Here is an 18,377-nt window from a genome sequence, read left to right as displayed (position 1 = left end):
TATGCGGTTTGAAAGATCTTTGTACTGAAATTTTAATTGTTTATCTGACCAGACTGGAATGTAAGTCGCTATTCACTGAAAACGTGCAGCCATTGGATCAAATGTGGTTTGACATCAGTGAGGTTTGGGCACCTGACACCTGGCGACCAATGACTTCAGATGTATGTGACATCCAATAAACGGGATGTGTTGTGTTCAGAGGACAAATATACAGCACGCTAATCATAGGGAATAGTTGTAGTTGTTGTTTTCTATCCTTTCAGTAGTTTGACAAAAATGTCATATAAACAATTGTATTCAAATAAGCTATGTGAAATTTCTCTTTTCTCTTTAACAAGGTGGCTTGTTATGTAAAAAAAAGTAATCCCACAAATCACACAAACCATATGATTATTAGAAAGAAACAATACTGAAGCATCTCCCCTGAACTCCCCTGTCACTAGGATGAAAGCAAACCGAACTAAAACGTCCAAATAAAATCGTCCAAATTCATACACTTTAGACACCTCGTAAAATAGTGAGGTTGTGTTTAATGACCTAGTCATACTTAGTATTCATTTATTGTTATACGTCTACTATATAATATTATAGAATTATAAGATGATTGTATGTAAGATAAAGATAAAGATGAATGTGAATCATTTCATTTCTATATTTAATCTTTCAAGCTGCTTTTGAAACTGTGCTGTATTATTATTAGGTAATGTGTGAAAGGGGAGTGTGAAAGATCAAAGAAGAGAATTGAAGCAGACACACTGTGAGCTGTAAACATTATTGTCATGCACAGTAAGTGCCTCTCTGTTTGTCAAGCCTGTGGGACATCTCAATTTGTCCCGGTGCTTTAGAAGAATAAAATGCGCTCGGATGCTCAACTTTGTCAAGGTTTCTTTAAACATGCTCAGGTTGTGTAATGGCTCTCTCGTTGAGGAGTTAGGCAGGCAGAAAAACAAAGAGAGACTTGATATGAAATAGGGGTTGGCCATGCTGGTCGACTAGTTCACCATCAACAGACAAGTCAATAAGTGAGCTTGACTTGATTTTTTCTTACATATTTTAACTTAACATATTTTTCATGTTTTAACTAGCAAGTATGCAATTGCACTTGTTATTTTTATGAGCAAACCACAACAGCATTTTTGCATTTGGCAATTTATATTCCATACAGTACGCTTGTACGGTTTCCAGACCGGGTTTAAGACTATTCTCAGACTAATTTAATGTTAAAGGTGTCAAAAACAACTACACTGTTTTGTCTCGCGATGCAAACCAGTAATGTTTTTGTAAGGTATGTTTTTTAAAACAACTGAAATATCCCAATTTAACGAAGGCCTAGTCCTGGCTTAAACTAATCCCTGTCTGGGAAACCGCCCCGTAAAGTATACCTTTGAAAAACTGATGGGTTATCAACCCATGGTTGGGTCAAAATGACCTAAAATATCTATATTTCATGCAAACATGGGTTGACACAACCAAACTCAACAGTTTAAACATGACTACATTTTTTTTTGTGTTCCTCTAATGGAGCATTCATCACTTACTCATCCATTGTCATTTCAAATCTGTATGACTTTCTTTCTTCTGCAGAACACAAAATAAGGTATTTTAAAGAATGTTGGTAACCCAACAGTACTTGCACCCATTATCTTCTATTGTATGGACACAAAACCAAGACCAAGTCAATAAGTAACGGTTAACCACATTATGTTGACAGAACTTTTATTTTTGGGTGAACTATCACTAAGTTTGTGTGTGTGTTCCCTGAAAATCAAACCCACAACCTCTGCACTGGTAACCACTTGCAGGGTTGATATCATTAAAAAACATACAAACACATTTATGTTCATTTAAATAAATTAAAATACAGGCCTTAATAGTATATTTGTTTAAATTTTGGCACTAACAATAACGCAAAGAAATAAAAACTGAACTAAGGCTGTCACAGTATTAGATTTTGTCACAGTTGTTTAAAGATAATTCACAATGTTGATTGTATTTATATAAATAATAAATCAATCAATAACGCTATCAGTGAAATTAATCTTTTGTTTGTTTATTTTGTAGAATAAACTCACAGATGTAGGCTTGTTAGCCACAACCTGTCCATGTGTGCTTACTTGTTGCTTGTTTTTAATGAATAAACAAAGGCTTTTTCTATTTTTCACCAAATTCTTGTGTGCCTTTGATATATTTTGATTTGTTTAGGGAGGGAGCAGTGTTGGGTAAGTTACTCTGAAAAAGTAATTAATTACTAGTAACTCATTACATATTCAATAGTGTAATTAGATTACTGTCAACATTACTCTGTCCAAAAAGTATTTAGTTACTCATTACTAATTACTTTCTATATCCTACATCGACCTTGATTAGTTAAGTGATTCAAGGATAGACATGAAACGGCTTATTATAATTCATTCAAATAAATAATATTATTAACTGACCAAAGTATTACAAATGTGAGCACAGATTTTAACTTTGAATTTTGATGTCAATTACACTATTGCACACACATATATTTCACAAAGTATTTAGTTTAAGTACATCAAAAGTAACTGTAATTAAATTACAGAAAACATATGAGTAATCCCTTACTTTACTTTTTCAAGGGAAAAGTAATTAAAATAAAGTAACTAATTACTTAGTAACTAGTTACACCCAACACTGGGAGGGAGATAGTCTGTAACCTTGTGACTCTTAAGGCAAAATGTTAAACTGGCACTGAGTCATTTGATATTATTATGTGCAGTATAACCACGATATCGATCATCGTGGGTAAGTTTATGGTATCACGGTTATTGCCTCTAACGGTATATGGTGACGCGCCTAAACTAACCTAAAAAATAAAAGACCCGGCAATATAAAAATTACAAAAACTAATTGGACAAAGCTAAAAGTTAACATGCAAACTAAAATATATTAAAATCAAAGATAATTTAAACTATTAATAAAACCAAATAAACAACAGCTGACGAAAAAGGCTAAAGAGACTCTGAAATAGGCTACTGATACTTGCCATTTTTTTGACAAGGTATCAAGTATAAAACTATATATCTGTTTGTAAACTTTTCCAATGTTTTGCACGTCTCGTCTGCAGTTGGCATGTCAATTCGAATGTAAGATATACTGTAGCCATCCATGAACTGTACCTCGCGCACTTGTGTAGACACACGTGTGGCCGCCCACACGCCGCACGGACTCCACGGCTCTGGAAGGGTGAGATGAATGAGCCCTACCGAGCTCACGTCCCTGTGAAAGTGATTTAATCACTGGTGCTTGATAACACGAATGATGGAGAAACCTCCCGTCAAGATCGCATGCTCTTCGTGGGGCTGTTTGACTCCTCTAGTGTTCTGTAGACAGCAGGGGATCGGACTTGGTCGCCCCCGGCCATATTTGACTTCATTACGTTGATCTCATGGGGCATCGGCTTTTCTTTTTCCTCCTGTGTGACCCCCATCAAGATCAAACCCTGACCGACGTGTTTTTGTATGTGTCCGATTTACAAGCACCAGTCGAGATGACATACTGTAGCCAGCACAGCACGTCTTACGGACTCTGGCCAGAAGCCACAGGGAAGATGAGTCTCTCGCTATTGTGAGTCTGATTTTCCATTCCATTTGCTAGATTACCTCCGCGTCCTGTCGGATAGCCACACGTCTTCATTTAGAGCAGCTCCACAGTGGGGATGGCTATTATTTTGGGCGTCTCACGCCCAGTTCAATGGCTCTCAAAGGAAACGTTCGGAATCCACTGCCTAAGGATTGCATAATGTAACAACTTGTCCCAAGCATTGGCAGACAGCCTGCGTCAGTTTGCGGTTTGAGATATCTGATTCAGAGCGACGCTCCGACTTCACAATCGTGCCAAGATGGAAGGCGGCACACCTGAGGGTAATATGCATACTATTATAGAGCTAGAATGGACGAGAAAGTCAACAGCGTCCTTCTCTTGTGATAAGATGTGTGGCGTCACACTGCGAATCTGTAATATTGAAAACAACTTAGGCCTGGGGAGTTGAAATTGCCTGTCTGTATTTAAATGCACTTCCGTATGGAAAAAGACATGCAGAACTATAGCAGAAATCAAGCAAATCACAGACTGTTCTGTCTGATTATAGATTTTTATATGGAACACGCTTTGACAAGTTTAATATAAATCATGCAAATGAATATTTCATTACATTTCATAAAATGTTACGTCATATTTCAGAAATGAAAGAGTGGAAAGATTCATAACTTAAGATCGATTTGTACACATTACCTTTTTAACTCAGTATGACAGATGGCTTTTATTCATTTCCACTAAAACTGCTTGCAAATCTGGTTTGCAAAAAAAGCTTATTCTGGTTTCATCAGACGCAGGCGCTGGGCCGATGTTTAAAGTACTTCACCCAAAAAATTCTGCAATCATTTAATCACCTTCGAGTAGTTCCAAATCTGTTTACATTTCTTTGTTTCGATGAACACAAAGACAATTGGAACAATGCCCAAGTTCTTGGACCCCATTGATTACCATAGTAGGAAAAATTACTTTTGAATTTTTTGTTCTGCTTAACACAAAAGAAGATAGTTTGAAGAATGTAGGACAGCAAACAGTTCTATGGCCTTTTTGACAACCATAGTATTTTCTCCAACTATGGTTGTCAATGGGGAACAAAATGTGTCTGGTTATAAGCTTTCTTCCAAATATCTTTCTCTCTGTTCATCAGAATAAAGACATTTAAACAGATTTGGAACAACTCGAAGGTGAGTAAATGATGAAAGAATTTTCGTTTTTGGTTAAATTATCCCTTTAACTCCCAGTCTGTATTTGGTTATAATATTATTTTTTTGATTTCTTTATATTTCATTTATATTAGTATTTTATTGTATGTTAATAGTGTTCAATGAAATTAAAACTACTCAACAGCAGTCCTGTAGTACTTGAGTCCGATCTCGAGACAGTTTTCAGTAGTCTCAGACTTTTCTTCGAGTCGTTGGTATCTGCGCTCTGACTTGTCTAGTTGGTCTCGACTAAGTCCGATGATTTTTTCTCCTTCCAAACGTAACCATTGATGAAGTGTGCTTGTTGTGATCTGAAATCAGGTCATCCGAAAACGGTTTCAACTGATTCTTGACTGTAGAACGAGAGCTGCTTGTGCTCATCAGTTTCCTCCAAATGAAACCAAAAGTTTTCCTGAAGCACTTAAACATCAACACTCATCAATAGTGAGAATCATCAAACTAATTCAGAAGAACAGATCAACAGCAATGCATGCTGGGAGTCATGAATGAGTTTTGTTCTATGATTTCCCAGTATGCATTGCAGCATGAAGCTTTCTTTTGTTGATTGTCACCATTGTTGAGTTTCACACACTGACCTCTGATTGAATAAGCAATTGAAGGTTTTTTTTTTCTGTCAATTGGCAGACCAGAATGTGATTGTTACACTACAATTAAAAGTCTCAAAATCTGAAGCTGCACATCGGCTTTGTGACTTTGATCAAATTGCTATACCTAACGTAAATAAAATGACCTAATACGATCCGCTTTTTGATCATTAGAAATAAAGCATGTGATCTTGAAGTGGATTTCTTTCTGTCTCTGTCTTGACTGTCTCATTTGGACTCTGTCTTGACTTGGACTCGAACCTCTTGGACTTGGACTTGACTTGTACTCAAACCTCTTTAGACTCAGTCTTGACTCGTTCTCTAACAGCAGCGCACAAACATGTGCATTCGCAGTAAGGTTTGTTTCTATTGTCACTTTAAAACCGTTTATAAGCAACCTGAAAAAGCTTCATCTGAGAACTCAAATTTCCCTCGGGGAAGTTTATTCTCGGCTCAAAAACAGTTCATATAACGAATCCCTCTCGAGCAAAGACATATAATTTTAACCACTATTTAAACCATCATTTCAAAGATAGCACCCTTATCAGTTAAAAGGATTTGGCTCCCATGGTAACATTTTGTCTACGTGGTCTCCCTTCTAAAGGCAGTATTATACAGTCATCTTTCAACATACAGTATAAAAAAATCCTGGCAGCCAATATTTCATCACCATTTTATTCAAAAGCAGTATTCAAGTAAAGCAAGACGTTCCCTTCAAAGTTGCTCTCAACGGTATCTCAATAAGGTTTAAACTTTGTATTAAATGTTTGACCTAAAAGTAGAGTATGTGCTATTGTGAGTACATGTCATATTGTCCCAGCAGACAATTCGGAGAGTCATCAGACTAAAGCGAATGTCTCGGTTTGCGCTCCATTTGAACTGTTTTTCTTTGTGGCTTTTTATTTCGCGTTTATATTTGCGATAGGGACCTCATCTACATGATAAAACAGACCACTGGTTTCATACTCATTAACAAGTTCTTGCTCTTTTCATCCAGACCTTGTAATCTAGGTGAATCTGAGCAATCTGTCATCTCTTAACTTTTAATAAGCCTCAAGATCTGTGCCCAAAAGAGATGTTCTGCTTGGGTGTAGCATCAATCCCATGGTCCCGTGAGGATGTAAAGCCCACACCAAGATAAAAAGTGGGACAGAGCTGTCTTTGCCATGTGATTGTTCTCATGAGACCTAATCTCCGAGCAGTCACTTGACACCCACATCAATCTGTAAGATTGTCTGTCAATCATCCGTAATGCAATCACACTTATTATAATCACTGAGAGCCTAAAAAGCTTGTTTGGAGGGGTATTTTTGAAACGTGGTGTGATCATGCCTGTTCTTTAAGTATGGAATGCATTGATCCCATGTGACCCTAACATTCTAATTAACTAGTATAAAATAACAACCGTAGGATTTTTAAAATGCAAATGTATTTCCAACTATACAACTTGAATGGGTAAAATCAATAAACATCCTACCCAGAGAAAAATGTTGTTGCTCAGATGTTGCTCTTTCGCAGCTCAGGGGATTTGATGGAGTTCGCAGGTGTCGTGCTTTTTTGGAGGGAAATAAACTTCTCAATCATAGATGTTTCTCCTAGAATTGCTCATAAAGAAATAAACACAGAATCATATAAGACACAATTGTTAAAATGCATTAGAGAGATATTACACCCAGTAATGAAATTCTGCCATCATTTACTCAACCTTCAGTTATACAGCCAACATCTATATACCCAAACCTGCTATTGTACTGATGATTTCATGGAAAGAGACTTCGACTTTTTTAAGTAATCAAACCATATGAGTCACCATTCACTACCAAAATAGTATTTTTCTCCTAAAGCAGTCCATGATCCTTCAGAACCGTTTGGTTATTCTTCCAAATATCTTCTTTTGTGTACAAAACAAAGAAGTATATTTGACACAGTATGTTACATGATAGTCTTAAAAAGGCTCTGACAGTAAGATATGTAAAAGATAAAAAAAATAACGTAGTTGACCATTCCAAATGTTCATTAAATCATAATTTCTTGATGTATTGTGGCCATTATAGTCCGGTGTCTAGATTTCAACAAAATAAAACTGCAGGAGTGACGAAGTCATCCAACAGCAATGTGAAAGACTGACAGCATGACAAAACGCATAAAAAGCGGTCATAAACTCTAGGTCATGACACAAAAATAAATTTGAACTTTTCCAAAATATGTTTATATATATATCAAATTTATATATATATATATATATATATATATATATATATATATATATATATATATATATAAATATAAACTATATTTTTTATTGTGCATTCCATTTATTATTAATCAAAATGCAGTTGGTTTGTTTTCGATTTAAATAAAACATGTTAACATAATTAAAAATAATATTTTTGAATTTTGAATATCTCATTTTGGAACCAAACTCTTCAATTATAGCTGTTGTATTGCTTAAAAGTGAATCTGAACTTGTATTCTTTGCAGTTTTTGGTCTGAAAAAATGCAGGGCATCTTTTCTGTTATTTTGACCTGTTTCTCCAGTTTTCATTTTCTGCCAATAAAAGCAAAAAGAAACATTTTTTTTAAATTTGGTAGAAATATTGATAGTAGCTCACACCATAAAACAAAAACGATCATTTTACCTAAACACATCCCTATAAATTCAGATAAACAGTTTTCAAATTTCGAAATGGTCTCATAATTGTTTCTTCGGCTGTAAATTAAAAAAATATATATATTACAAGATCAAATTCTCTGTTTCTGAAATTTGTTTTCATTAGTCATTATCCTATGCACTTAATAATGGCCAAGCTTCTAGGCAAAGTGTTTATCGAAAGAAAAATACCTTGAGAGACTGAAAGCCCACAACAGCTTTCCGGGTCACCTATGAAGAAAAAGAAATACTAATGCACAAATTGAACGAAGTACATTCATTAGTCCAAATTTCTGTTTGACATTTAACACATAATGCCCTTGAATCCATCCGGTCTGTTTTGCAAATCCGATTTAGTTGGTCTTTCGTGTCTGAGCGCTGTACTCTCGGGATGTCATGATTGAGGTTAATAGAGCACAACAACCGTTATCTAGATGTGTTCAGGTCTTCTGAACGCAGGCCTCGTCCAGTAAGACACCGTTGACTGGGCTAAATGTCAGGGCTTCTTGCCGAACGTGAAGGGAAGGAGCTGGTGAATAATTCATGGGATAGTTAGGTCGAACACAGTGCTGAGTCTGTTTAGCTGTCGAGAGAGACGACGGGGAAGCTAGAACAGACCATGAAAACATCAGAGCTGATTTGCCATCTGGACGACGTGTAAGACAGCATGATGCGTTCCTAGATGACTTTACACGGGGCATGCTCTTCACGTTAACCCCCTCTTGAGAAATGACATATTATGTCACACTGAGATGAGATTTAAACTAGAAACGATTTCTTTCTCCGGCCGTGACCGGAGCTGGCGTGCATCGGACAGACCTTCAGGTTTATGAGACTTATATTGATCTAACAGCGTCACAAAGAGGCTACACTTAAAGAAAGACTGTAAGCATATAGACGCAGGACAAGTAGCCCAGACTTTCGCTTTCTGACTTTTTTCTATTCACACGGACAGTGATTTTAGCTCTTGAGGTCACCGGGTTGATGTGGGTGGTATGAATTTCTGCCGCAGGAGTTCCTGAATATGATGCTGTAGGAAACATGTTGCTCAACAAGGAATTCACCTTTCTTGCGGATACTGACATTTTTATTCTCAAATTTGCATATTAAACTTTTCAGACTTTGTGTTGTTGGACCACATCACATCGGCCAATGTCACTGTCACCCATGATGCTGAAAATCCCCAACACTCATCGAAAATAAATGGGCTTCGGGTCACTTTGTCACTACAGAATTCTGTTTGTGTAAACAGGTCTGTAGTCACACAAGGTTACTGAACAAGTACCAAAGTTATATTTGGACTCATTAACTCTGTAACCCAAATAGAAATGTTAGAAAATGTGTATAAACCTTAGTTACATTTTGTAACTTAATAACAACTCAACAGTTGTTTCATTTCTATGTGTTATAACAGTTTGTTTTGTTTCCTTACCTCGTAAGTCACTTTGGATAAAAGCGTCTGCTAAATGACTAAATGTAAATGTTAACCTCAACCTCCCCGTTTAGTAAGTACAGTTCTTAATAGTTAATTATTTACTCAAAACCCTTAAACCTGAATGACTTTCTTTCTTCCACAGAATCCAAAAGAACAGATTTTGAAGAATGTTTGTAACCGAACAGCACTGGCCTCCATTCACTTCTAGTGTATGGACAAAAAATCTATGCAAGTGAATGGTGGGTCAGTTAACAACATTCTTCAAAATTACTTTTTTGTGTTTTGTTGAAGGAGGAAAGTCAAACAGGTTTGAGAAAACAAAAGGATGAGTTAATGATGACAGATTTTTTGGGGGGGGCTGAACTTTATCTTTAAAGCGTAACTCTAAACTAGTTGCATTAAGTGCTTGCGAGTTCAATCAAAAGCACGTCGTCCAGCCCACTCGTGTTTTCACAGTAATTCCAATTCTTCTCGTTGGAAAATCTATATTGTTGTGTAAAATGAGAGCATATATTAATCACATATTCATAAAAAATGGAAAAAGTCGATCGATGCTCACTTCCATTTGACAAATGTGTATTTCTTACCATTGATTTTGACAAAGTTCTCATTAGAAAACAGAAATTGGTGGAGTACAGTTTATATAATGTGTTACAAAATGTTATTAATAAATTAAAAGTGCACAGCAAAGATATTTTACAGAACAGCTGTACTTTAAATGGCAATGCTGCCGGTTTCAGAGCAGATGGACCTTGAATAAAAGACTAACAGGTCAACTATTCAATCAGCCGATGAAAAATCTGAATTCACACAAACAAGCACTCTCATCCTTAACACACATTTGACAAGTAAAGTGTGTAATTTCTGTACCACTGTGTCAGCTTTGTAAAAAAGTAAATAATGAATACATAATAATGAAATCATTCCTAATACTGCACCCCACCTGTATTCTATTGGTTGACCGAACAGATAGCCCCGCCCTAAAACATTGTTTAAGCCAGTCACTGCGTCTGAAATCGCATACTCTGACAGTACATACTTATTCAGATCATTGAGATATCCACCATTAAAACAGTATGTTTTATGTAGTGGGTGTGTGTGGGTGAAGTATGAATACATTTCGGACACACTGCATCCGCCATGTTTTCATTGTCATGTGACGCGTATATGACATATCAACAACGGCGCAAAAATAAGTGAAGTAGTTGTTGTTAAACAAGCGTTATTTAATCATGAGGAGTACATTTATCGGTTCTTGCACTTGAAAACATGCAAACACCGGCTATTTTTTATTTTAACACTTTGAAATTGGTGGTTGCTCAGCTCCCATTGCATCATGGGATAGAATAGTGTCCATCTAATGCCAACTGTCAAATCTCAGCAGAAGCCATAGCCCATCTGTTTTTTTTTGTCAAATGTTTTTTGCCTACTTCACACGGTTTCAGCCACAACAACATAAACAAATGTTATGTGGCCCAAATGTAACTCCGGTAGACCTCAGCAAAGAATCAATAACTGTTGAGTAGTTTTAATTTAACACAATGAATATACAGTAACATTTTAATATAAATTAATATTTATATTAATTGAATGTAAAATATTTAATTATACATTCTAAACACACACAGATCGGAAGTTAACTTAGGGCCAGACACGTGTGTCCGATAAACACTATATCGCATAAAAGTGGTCGGTTTCAGATGCAGGGAAAATTTTGCGTTAGTGCTTCCTTATAGCTGCTTATCAAACTAGTATAAAGAAAAATACAGTATTATGATGCGGAAAAAAATTACACACTCCACACTTGCTTTCAAAATTTGTTATCCTTATTTTAAATCTTAACATGAACACACACATTTGCTTACAAACGTCCCAATGTTTACACACTGACCAATAAAATGACATTACATCAGTGTTGGCATAGTCAGAGTTCAAAGGTCATGTTTAAAGTCTCCATAACAGCACAATGTCTATTAATGTTATAAAGGGCTCTCAATGAAACAAAACTGTACACAGTAAATCCAGTGGACCTGCAAGACAAATCCAGTATTAGACAGCAAACATTAGAGTTTTACCTCAAAGTCATTTTTATTATCAGATATTCTTATACACAAACTTTGAGAGTATTTCCATTAAATAACAAAGGATGGGCTTTAAATTCGAGGGTGTATAAACAAAGACTGTGGTTCAGTCACATTTAGAGTCTATGTGAAGATCCCACATACAGTTTCATTCAAAAGTTCAGTTCATTTTGGCACTGGGTATTTCATAAAAGGCTGGATACGTTTCATTGGTCTTTATTTGAGCGCTGTGACCCTGTTCCATGCGGTCCATCTGGATGCTTTATCACAACCCCAATGAACTACACACCCACCTGTTTGGTCAAGTCTGTCCTGGTGAATTTGAGAACAAAGTGGGCCATCCAAAGAGAATTGTAGTTAAATATGCATCTGAGGACTTGCCGAAGCTGTTCTGTCTCTCAAATGTCCAATTTGTGATGATTCAGGGATATCCGGAACGCTCTCGAAGCAATGACAATATGAGTGGCATGACGGGAACAAAAGTTGATGTGATTGGTATAATGCAGGTAGGCACAAAAATCCGCCCGTGGATTACTTTGTGGTTAACAAAACATTCCTGTTAGTGTATTGTGGGCATGTCTCCAATCCAAGCTCCAGGTAATGGTCTCGGACAGGTGTATTCATTCTGCAGGTAACAAACAAGAGATAAGAAGATTAGCATCATACAGCAGATGGTTCACTTTGGTATTGATCCAGTGAACAGCCCACAACGTCAGAGAGATCCGATTTGTTAATAATGCAAGGAAAGCATTAGTTTAGCAACATGCAATCTGAAGTGAAGCGAAACAGTCATGCATCAATATTAAATATTAATATGTTATTGTATCATCATAAAGTCCCAAACGTGTTCTTTCTAAAACACAGGTAATGTCCTAAAGCTAAAACCGTCTCTCTTTTGAAACAAAATAGCAGGTTATCTGGACTACAAATCTTTATACTGTATGTGTTTAAATACAACATTTCCTGCAAACTCTGATCTAACAGCTCAAATGACAAATTAGTGCTTATTTTATAATTGTTTTATTCATGATAATTATAGTAATATTATTAAAAATGATTATAAATTATTGTGCTATTGCATACCTATTCTGAATAAAACTTCGGGTCCTTGAAGCATGTATGTATAATGCATCATAAAAGTTCATTTTTAAGCATTGTTATGCACCTTTTAATGCATTGTAATGTCTTATAAATAATTGTTATTACAGTAAATACATTATTAACACTTAGCAATTCCTTGTTACACTACACATTTTAAATTGATTATAATTCTATACAACTACATAAAACGCATTACAACACATATTATGAAGAATTATAATGCATTTTACCCTTTAATAACTCTTTATAATGCATTATACGTACATGCTTAAAGGAAAGTGATACCAAACTAAACTAAAATATACTGGCAATTATGAATACCTTAACACAGTAAACAGCTTATAGACGTTAACAATACCTAGCAACCAGATAACACCCTAGTTACCAGCTTAAACACACTAGCAACACATACAGTAGCTAAAAATCAAAGTAGCCAAGAAACAAGCTACAAAAATGCCCGACAGGCCACGATAAATTTGTGCTCCTACGGCCAGGCATTAAAGTCATAGTCAAAATGCAGGCCGAGTGTCACGGTGCCATTGTTCCAGCTCCCCTGCAGTGCATCACTTTACGATCAGGACCGGAGCATACTTGCATTATTATGGTTACGTAAGGAGATTCAACAGTTCATGTACTATACTTGCTCAACTTTTTTTAAATCCGCTTTTTATAAATAAAGCAAGTAAATGAGGACTGAAGCTATAAGAATTTCACAAGCGTAGTTCGAAACTTTATGGACTTTATGTTCATTATATTCCAAGATGATAGCTTTTGTGAGAGACACAGACCGCATTCAGTTCATTTTTCACAAAAAATGGACAGACCAGGTCTCCTTGACATGTAGATGAGAGTTGAAGAAAGCCAGTCACGCTGGTTTGGAATGAAACAAGGGTGAGTATACGAGTGCTGAATTTTCATTTTTCGGGTGAACCGTTTATTTAAAAGCAAAGAAAAGTTTTAAAGTTTGCGAAGCAGCAGTCATTTGGCAGCTATGCCATCAATTAAAATGCAATCAAAATCTGAGTCAAAAATCGAATTATGGCAGCACATCCTGTGCTATTATTGTTGGGACATTAAGAGTTTTGACAGCGACATTTACCCAACACACGTGAGCACTTTGACTCAAATGAATTTAAACAAATGCCCCCGAATATGAATTCGAAATTTGCATTGAGTACCACGAGTATCTTAATTATCCTCAAGTGCAACAAGGGTTCCTTAAAAGTGAAAACAAAAGGTAAAACAGCTTTGAAAACATCTTACACTATCAAGATCTGAGAAATTGTTTGATAAATTGAGGAGAAACGAGAGCTTGCCTTTTCTATGCATAAGAATGAAAATCTTCCCTGTCAGAGGGATGAAATCTTGCTTGTTTACACACGCGGGAAACTCAACGCTTGTCAACTTCTGCTTTGCTTTACTAGGTAGCTGCTAAATCTTATTGCAGATCTGATGCCCCAAACTGTGAATTAATCTTAGACGGAAAGAAAAACAGCAAACATTTGTGGGAATTATGTTTTTGCTTTTGAAATTGTCCAATTAAATCCAAGTTTTGGCAGAGATAACGATGAAATTACTGAACCATGCAGTCGGACCCTTCGAACCCCTAAGAGAGAATGCAAACATAAACAGGTACACTAATCTGTTTGAATGAGAAGCTTATGAATTTAATAAATCACTATAAACAACATTAAATGATAAATCATGTGGATTTACATTGTCTACCCAAATGACAACAAACATCACAATAAAAATTAGAAGGGTCCAGTAATTCTTTCATATAACTGAAGTGACTGCGGGGGGGGGAAGCATTATAAGGGGCCAATGGTTGTTCATTAATTCATATACTGTACTGTGCGAAAGTTCAGCAGTGGTGTTTTAGCAATGATATAATGACCGTAATTATTTCTTGTCTCTTTTATTACAATACAACCACAAAATAACAATTTTGTATGTGCTTAGTGTGAATGTGCTTAGTGCAATGGAAGGTCACACCATTCCTGACATTTGCCTGAAGTCTTTTTTTCTTGTACATAACCAAGTCTGTGTAAAACCCAGCTAGTCATTTTGATTTTGTGATTTACTGTTTTTATATAAAATCATACTACATTGTGCAAAGAAAGTTATGTACATATATAACCTTGATATCTTTAATGACTAGAAGATTTTTTAATCATGATATTTTTATTAAAGCTATGAAAGATTTAAATCATAGTGAAAATAATGCTCAAAATCCAACTTTGATGCTCTTTATCTCATGATTAGATTAATTCAATTCAATTCAAGTTTATTTATATAGCGCTTTTCACAATGTGTATTGTTTCAAAGCAGCTTTACAGGGCCAAACAGGAAAAACATATAAGTTAGAACACAGCACAGTGCATGGTGTTTATACAACGAGTAAGATCATTCTAATAAATAATATCTAATTAATAAATAAATAAATAAATGAATGAATGCAGTCTCCCGGTGAGCAGGCCAACACTGCCTGCTTATGAGACTTATGAGACTTATGAGATTTAAGATTATGAGACTTAAACTTGGATTTCGCAGACTGGGTCACACTTTTCCTGTATTTTTGTTTGTATCCTTACAACTGGTAATGGCTCCAGACTGTGTACAATATGTCCTTTGAAATGAAGTAATGCAATATAAAGGATGCACAATTGGAAAATTGAATTTGTGACATTTATCCCTTCGAAATGAAGAATTAAATTAAAATCCATTACATTCTATTGTCTTAACTTGCAACATATGTGATTAATTGATGAATGATTGTGCCAAATAAGCTCTAGCATGAGGTTGTTTTTCAGATTTCGGACACTGCGGTTGTCTTAAAACATGAGTATAATGATCTTGTTTAAGTGTACTCGTAAAAATAAAGGTGCTTCACGATGCCATTAAAGAACCTTTTTTTGTTTAAATGGTTCCACGAAGAACCTTATACGTCTGAAGAACCTTTCTGTTTCACAAAAGGTTCTTTTTGAAGAGAAAAAGGTTCTTCATATTATAAAAGGGTAAGAAAGAAATGGTTCTTCCATGGTATCGCTGTGAAGAACCTTTCTAGCATCTTTATTGTAAGAGTGTGTGAGTGTTGTCCTGGTAAATCCTATAAACACAGTGATACCAGTTATTTTTAGCCTTGTAGGTAAACAGTTTAAATCCTACTAATTTATTTTTTTATGTTTTTAATATTAGGAAATTAAATATATAGTTTGTACAGTATGAAATTGCACAGCACACGACAATCTGCCAAGCCACAGATTCTCAATCTGCACAAGTAAGAGAATCTGGAAAGTTGCTTTTTGTGTCTAACAGTAACTAAGAAAGGACAGTTTTCCACAGTTCCAAGACTACGATTAAGATGCCTAAGGGTGAGCTTTGATTTTCTTGTGGTAAAACTGGCTGACACAAGGTGAAGCCCATTTTTCGAATTCAGGAGAACTTTTACAAGACGTTGAAAGTACCTTCAGAAACTTAGAACTACGAAAATGAAACAGCCTTGCATTGCAGAACAAAAGAGGGTGCACAGGCACTTCAACGCACTCCTAACGAACGCTCAAAGCAGATGCTCATCACACTAAAGCACAAAAACGCAAGCATAATAGAATACAGTACATATCCTTGAGCTCTGTAACCAGAGGGCTATTCCATGAAAGGTTGCTAAGAGAAGCGGCAATTAAAGCCAACACCTGACGTGAATGAACCGAACTCATCAGTTACCCTTAGTTCGGTTCCATAGTGGTAAATTGACTAATTTGAGTCAGGTTCACCTAGTTCAGATAATAATATTCAGCAGACAAAGACAAGCTTTGATCAAATCGATCCGCAAGGAAAAGAGAGCGGTGATTGGTGCTCTTGTTCTTCTTATGTGTTTAACAGCGGTCAACATCCAGCGTATTTGTGCATTACCTCCACCTTCTGCAAAACATGTGAAGAATTTAATGAAACTGTGGTACTACCACTGCAAATAACGAAACAAGATGGAAAGATTGGCAGAAATTCCTAAATGACTCAATTCATGCAGTAAGTATAAACTGTTCAAATATATTCATATAGCCTGTTTTAATACAAATTATTGAAATAATACTATATAATAATCTTTGCAACAATTTATTCAAACAGTAAGCAAAAGGGTTATAAAAATATCTTGTACAAAAATGTTAAACATACATTACTTGTTTTTATTTTGTGTATTACAATACAGTGCTGTGTAAATGTCTTAAAGTGTTTAAAGTTTAAAAAGAGTTTTAATCTTGATTTCAGAATAATGTGTCTGTATGTTCACAGGTTAGTCTAGGTACAGAAATCACTGTTTGCACATTAGATTTGAAGGCCCACTTGTGTTTTCAGGTGTTCACATTGTTTATTTTGCAAATATGATTGTCTGCATGACACTGTAGACTGGGACCACATGTGACAAAGGGAATATTGAGTCATTACAACAAAATGCCAATAGTACCCCATCAAATATTTTTTTATTCCTACAGAAGAATGCAAAGAAGACAAAGACACAAAAAGGAATATAGCTGAAAAGTTAATAAAATTAAAAAATTGAAAGTTAAACCTAAAAATCATTTGTTAAGGCCTATGTTCAAAATCTAATATTCACATGAGTACTTGACTGACGCAGTCTGAGCTTTTCACATTTGCCCCCCAATTCTCTCAATACACTGTATTTATGCGAAATTCTATTTTTATTTTAAACAAATATTTTATCTATTTAAAACAGAGCAATGATATACAATTGTATTAATTTCAAACAATAGTATGCTACAGTGTTGTCTCATTATCTTTTTACAGTTACAATCCAGTTACCTTACACTGGATATGGATATCTGTAATGGATATAGATATTTTGCAGCTTGTTGATATAAAATATGTATTAAATATCTAGTAAATATATAAAATGATGTGACAGTATTGATTTTTACATCACAGTAATTGCTATCATCGTGATATGCTATATTATCAGGGTATTATCTTGCACTTCATTGCCATTTATTATCACCATCACCAATAGCAACGCTTTCATATCGTCCTTGTCCTTCCGAAACCTTGGATGTCTCTCTGCTTTTCATAGAGTAACACTGTTTTTTATAAATGACTAAATACTGCATGGTCAAAGCCGACTAGCACTTTTAATACTTTTCATTGGTTAGATATTTTCCAAACAGTGACAAGCCTAAAGAGCGACCAAAATAATGATGATTTATGGCAAGCCTTTATGTGTAATGCATTATAAAGATTATTAAAGGCTATGATGCGTTACACTTGTTCGTAATGTGTGTTGTAATACATCTAATGCTGTTGAAAATAATTATAACCAAATAAAAAATGCAAAGCCTAAAAATGAATTGATAAGTGCTATAATGTATTAACTGTAGTTACAATTATTCATGAGACATCACAATGACTTATAAGGTGCATGACAAGGCATAATTAATACATTAAAACTACTTTAATAAAGCATTATACGTATATGCTTTAAGTAAAATTGTTACCAATGTGGTTATAGAGAAAAGTGACCGACTACTTTAATATGTTATCTAGAAGTTCAGAGTATTTTAAATGGCCCAAGAAACCAATACTTGCAGCAACAGCTAGTAGTAGCATGCTAATGCTAACTCCCACAGGGCAGATAAAACCGTGTCTGTAATTACCGGCCAAAGAGCTGCCACTAGCTAATAACAAAGCGACAACAGATGTCGATGAAACGGACAAGGTGAAAGACATTTAACACCG

General features: G+C 35.4%; 1 protein-coding gene across 2 annotated transcripts in view; it reads right to left on the bottom strand.

Annotated features, from left to right (window-relative positions):
* Positions 1-11,385: 11,385 nt before the first annotated feature.
* Positions 11,386-18,377, bottom strand: part of lrrtm4l1 (leucine rich repeat transmembrane neuronal 4 like 1) — a 28,796-nt gene continuing 21,804 nt past the window's right edge. Inside the window, exon 3 of one of the 2 annotated variants that reach the window (XM_056736710.1) lies at positions 11,386-12,156. In XM_056736710.1, the coding sequence (XP_056592688.1) occupies positions 12,091-12,156 (66 nt within the window). In that variant the 3' untranslated portion in view covers positions 11,386-12,090. The remainder of the gene's footprint in view (positions 12,157-18,377) is intronic. The other variant, XR_008905113.1, reaches the window with a different exon arrangement.

The sequence above is a fragment of the Triplophysa dalaica genome, chromosome 22 (genome assembly GCF_015846415.1).
Source record: "Triplophysa dalaica isolate WHDGS20190420 chromosome 22, ASM1584641v1, whole genome shotgun sequence".
NCBI classification, from domain to species: Eukaryota; Metazoa; Chordata; class Actinopteri; order Cypriniformes; family Nemacheilidae; genus Triplophysa; species Triplophysa dalaica.
The sequence above is the reverse complement of the archived record's forward strand: the minus strand, read 5'-3'. Positions and strand labels throughout refer to the sequence as shown.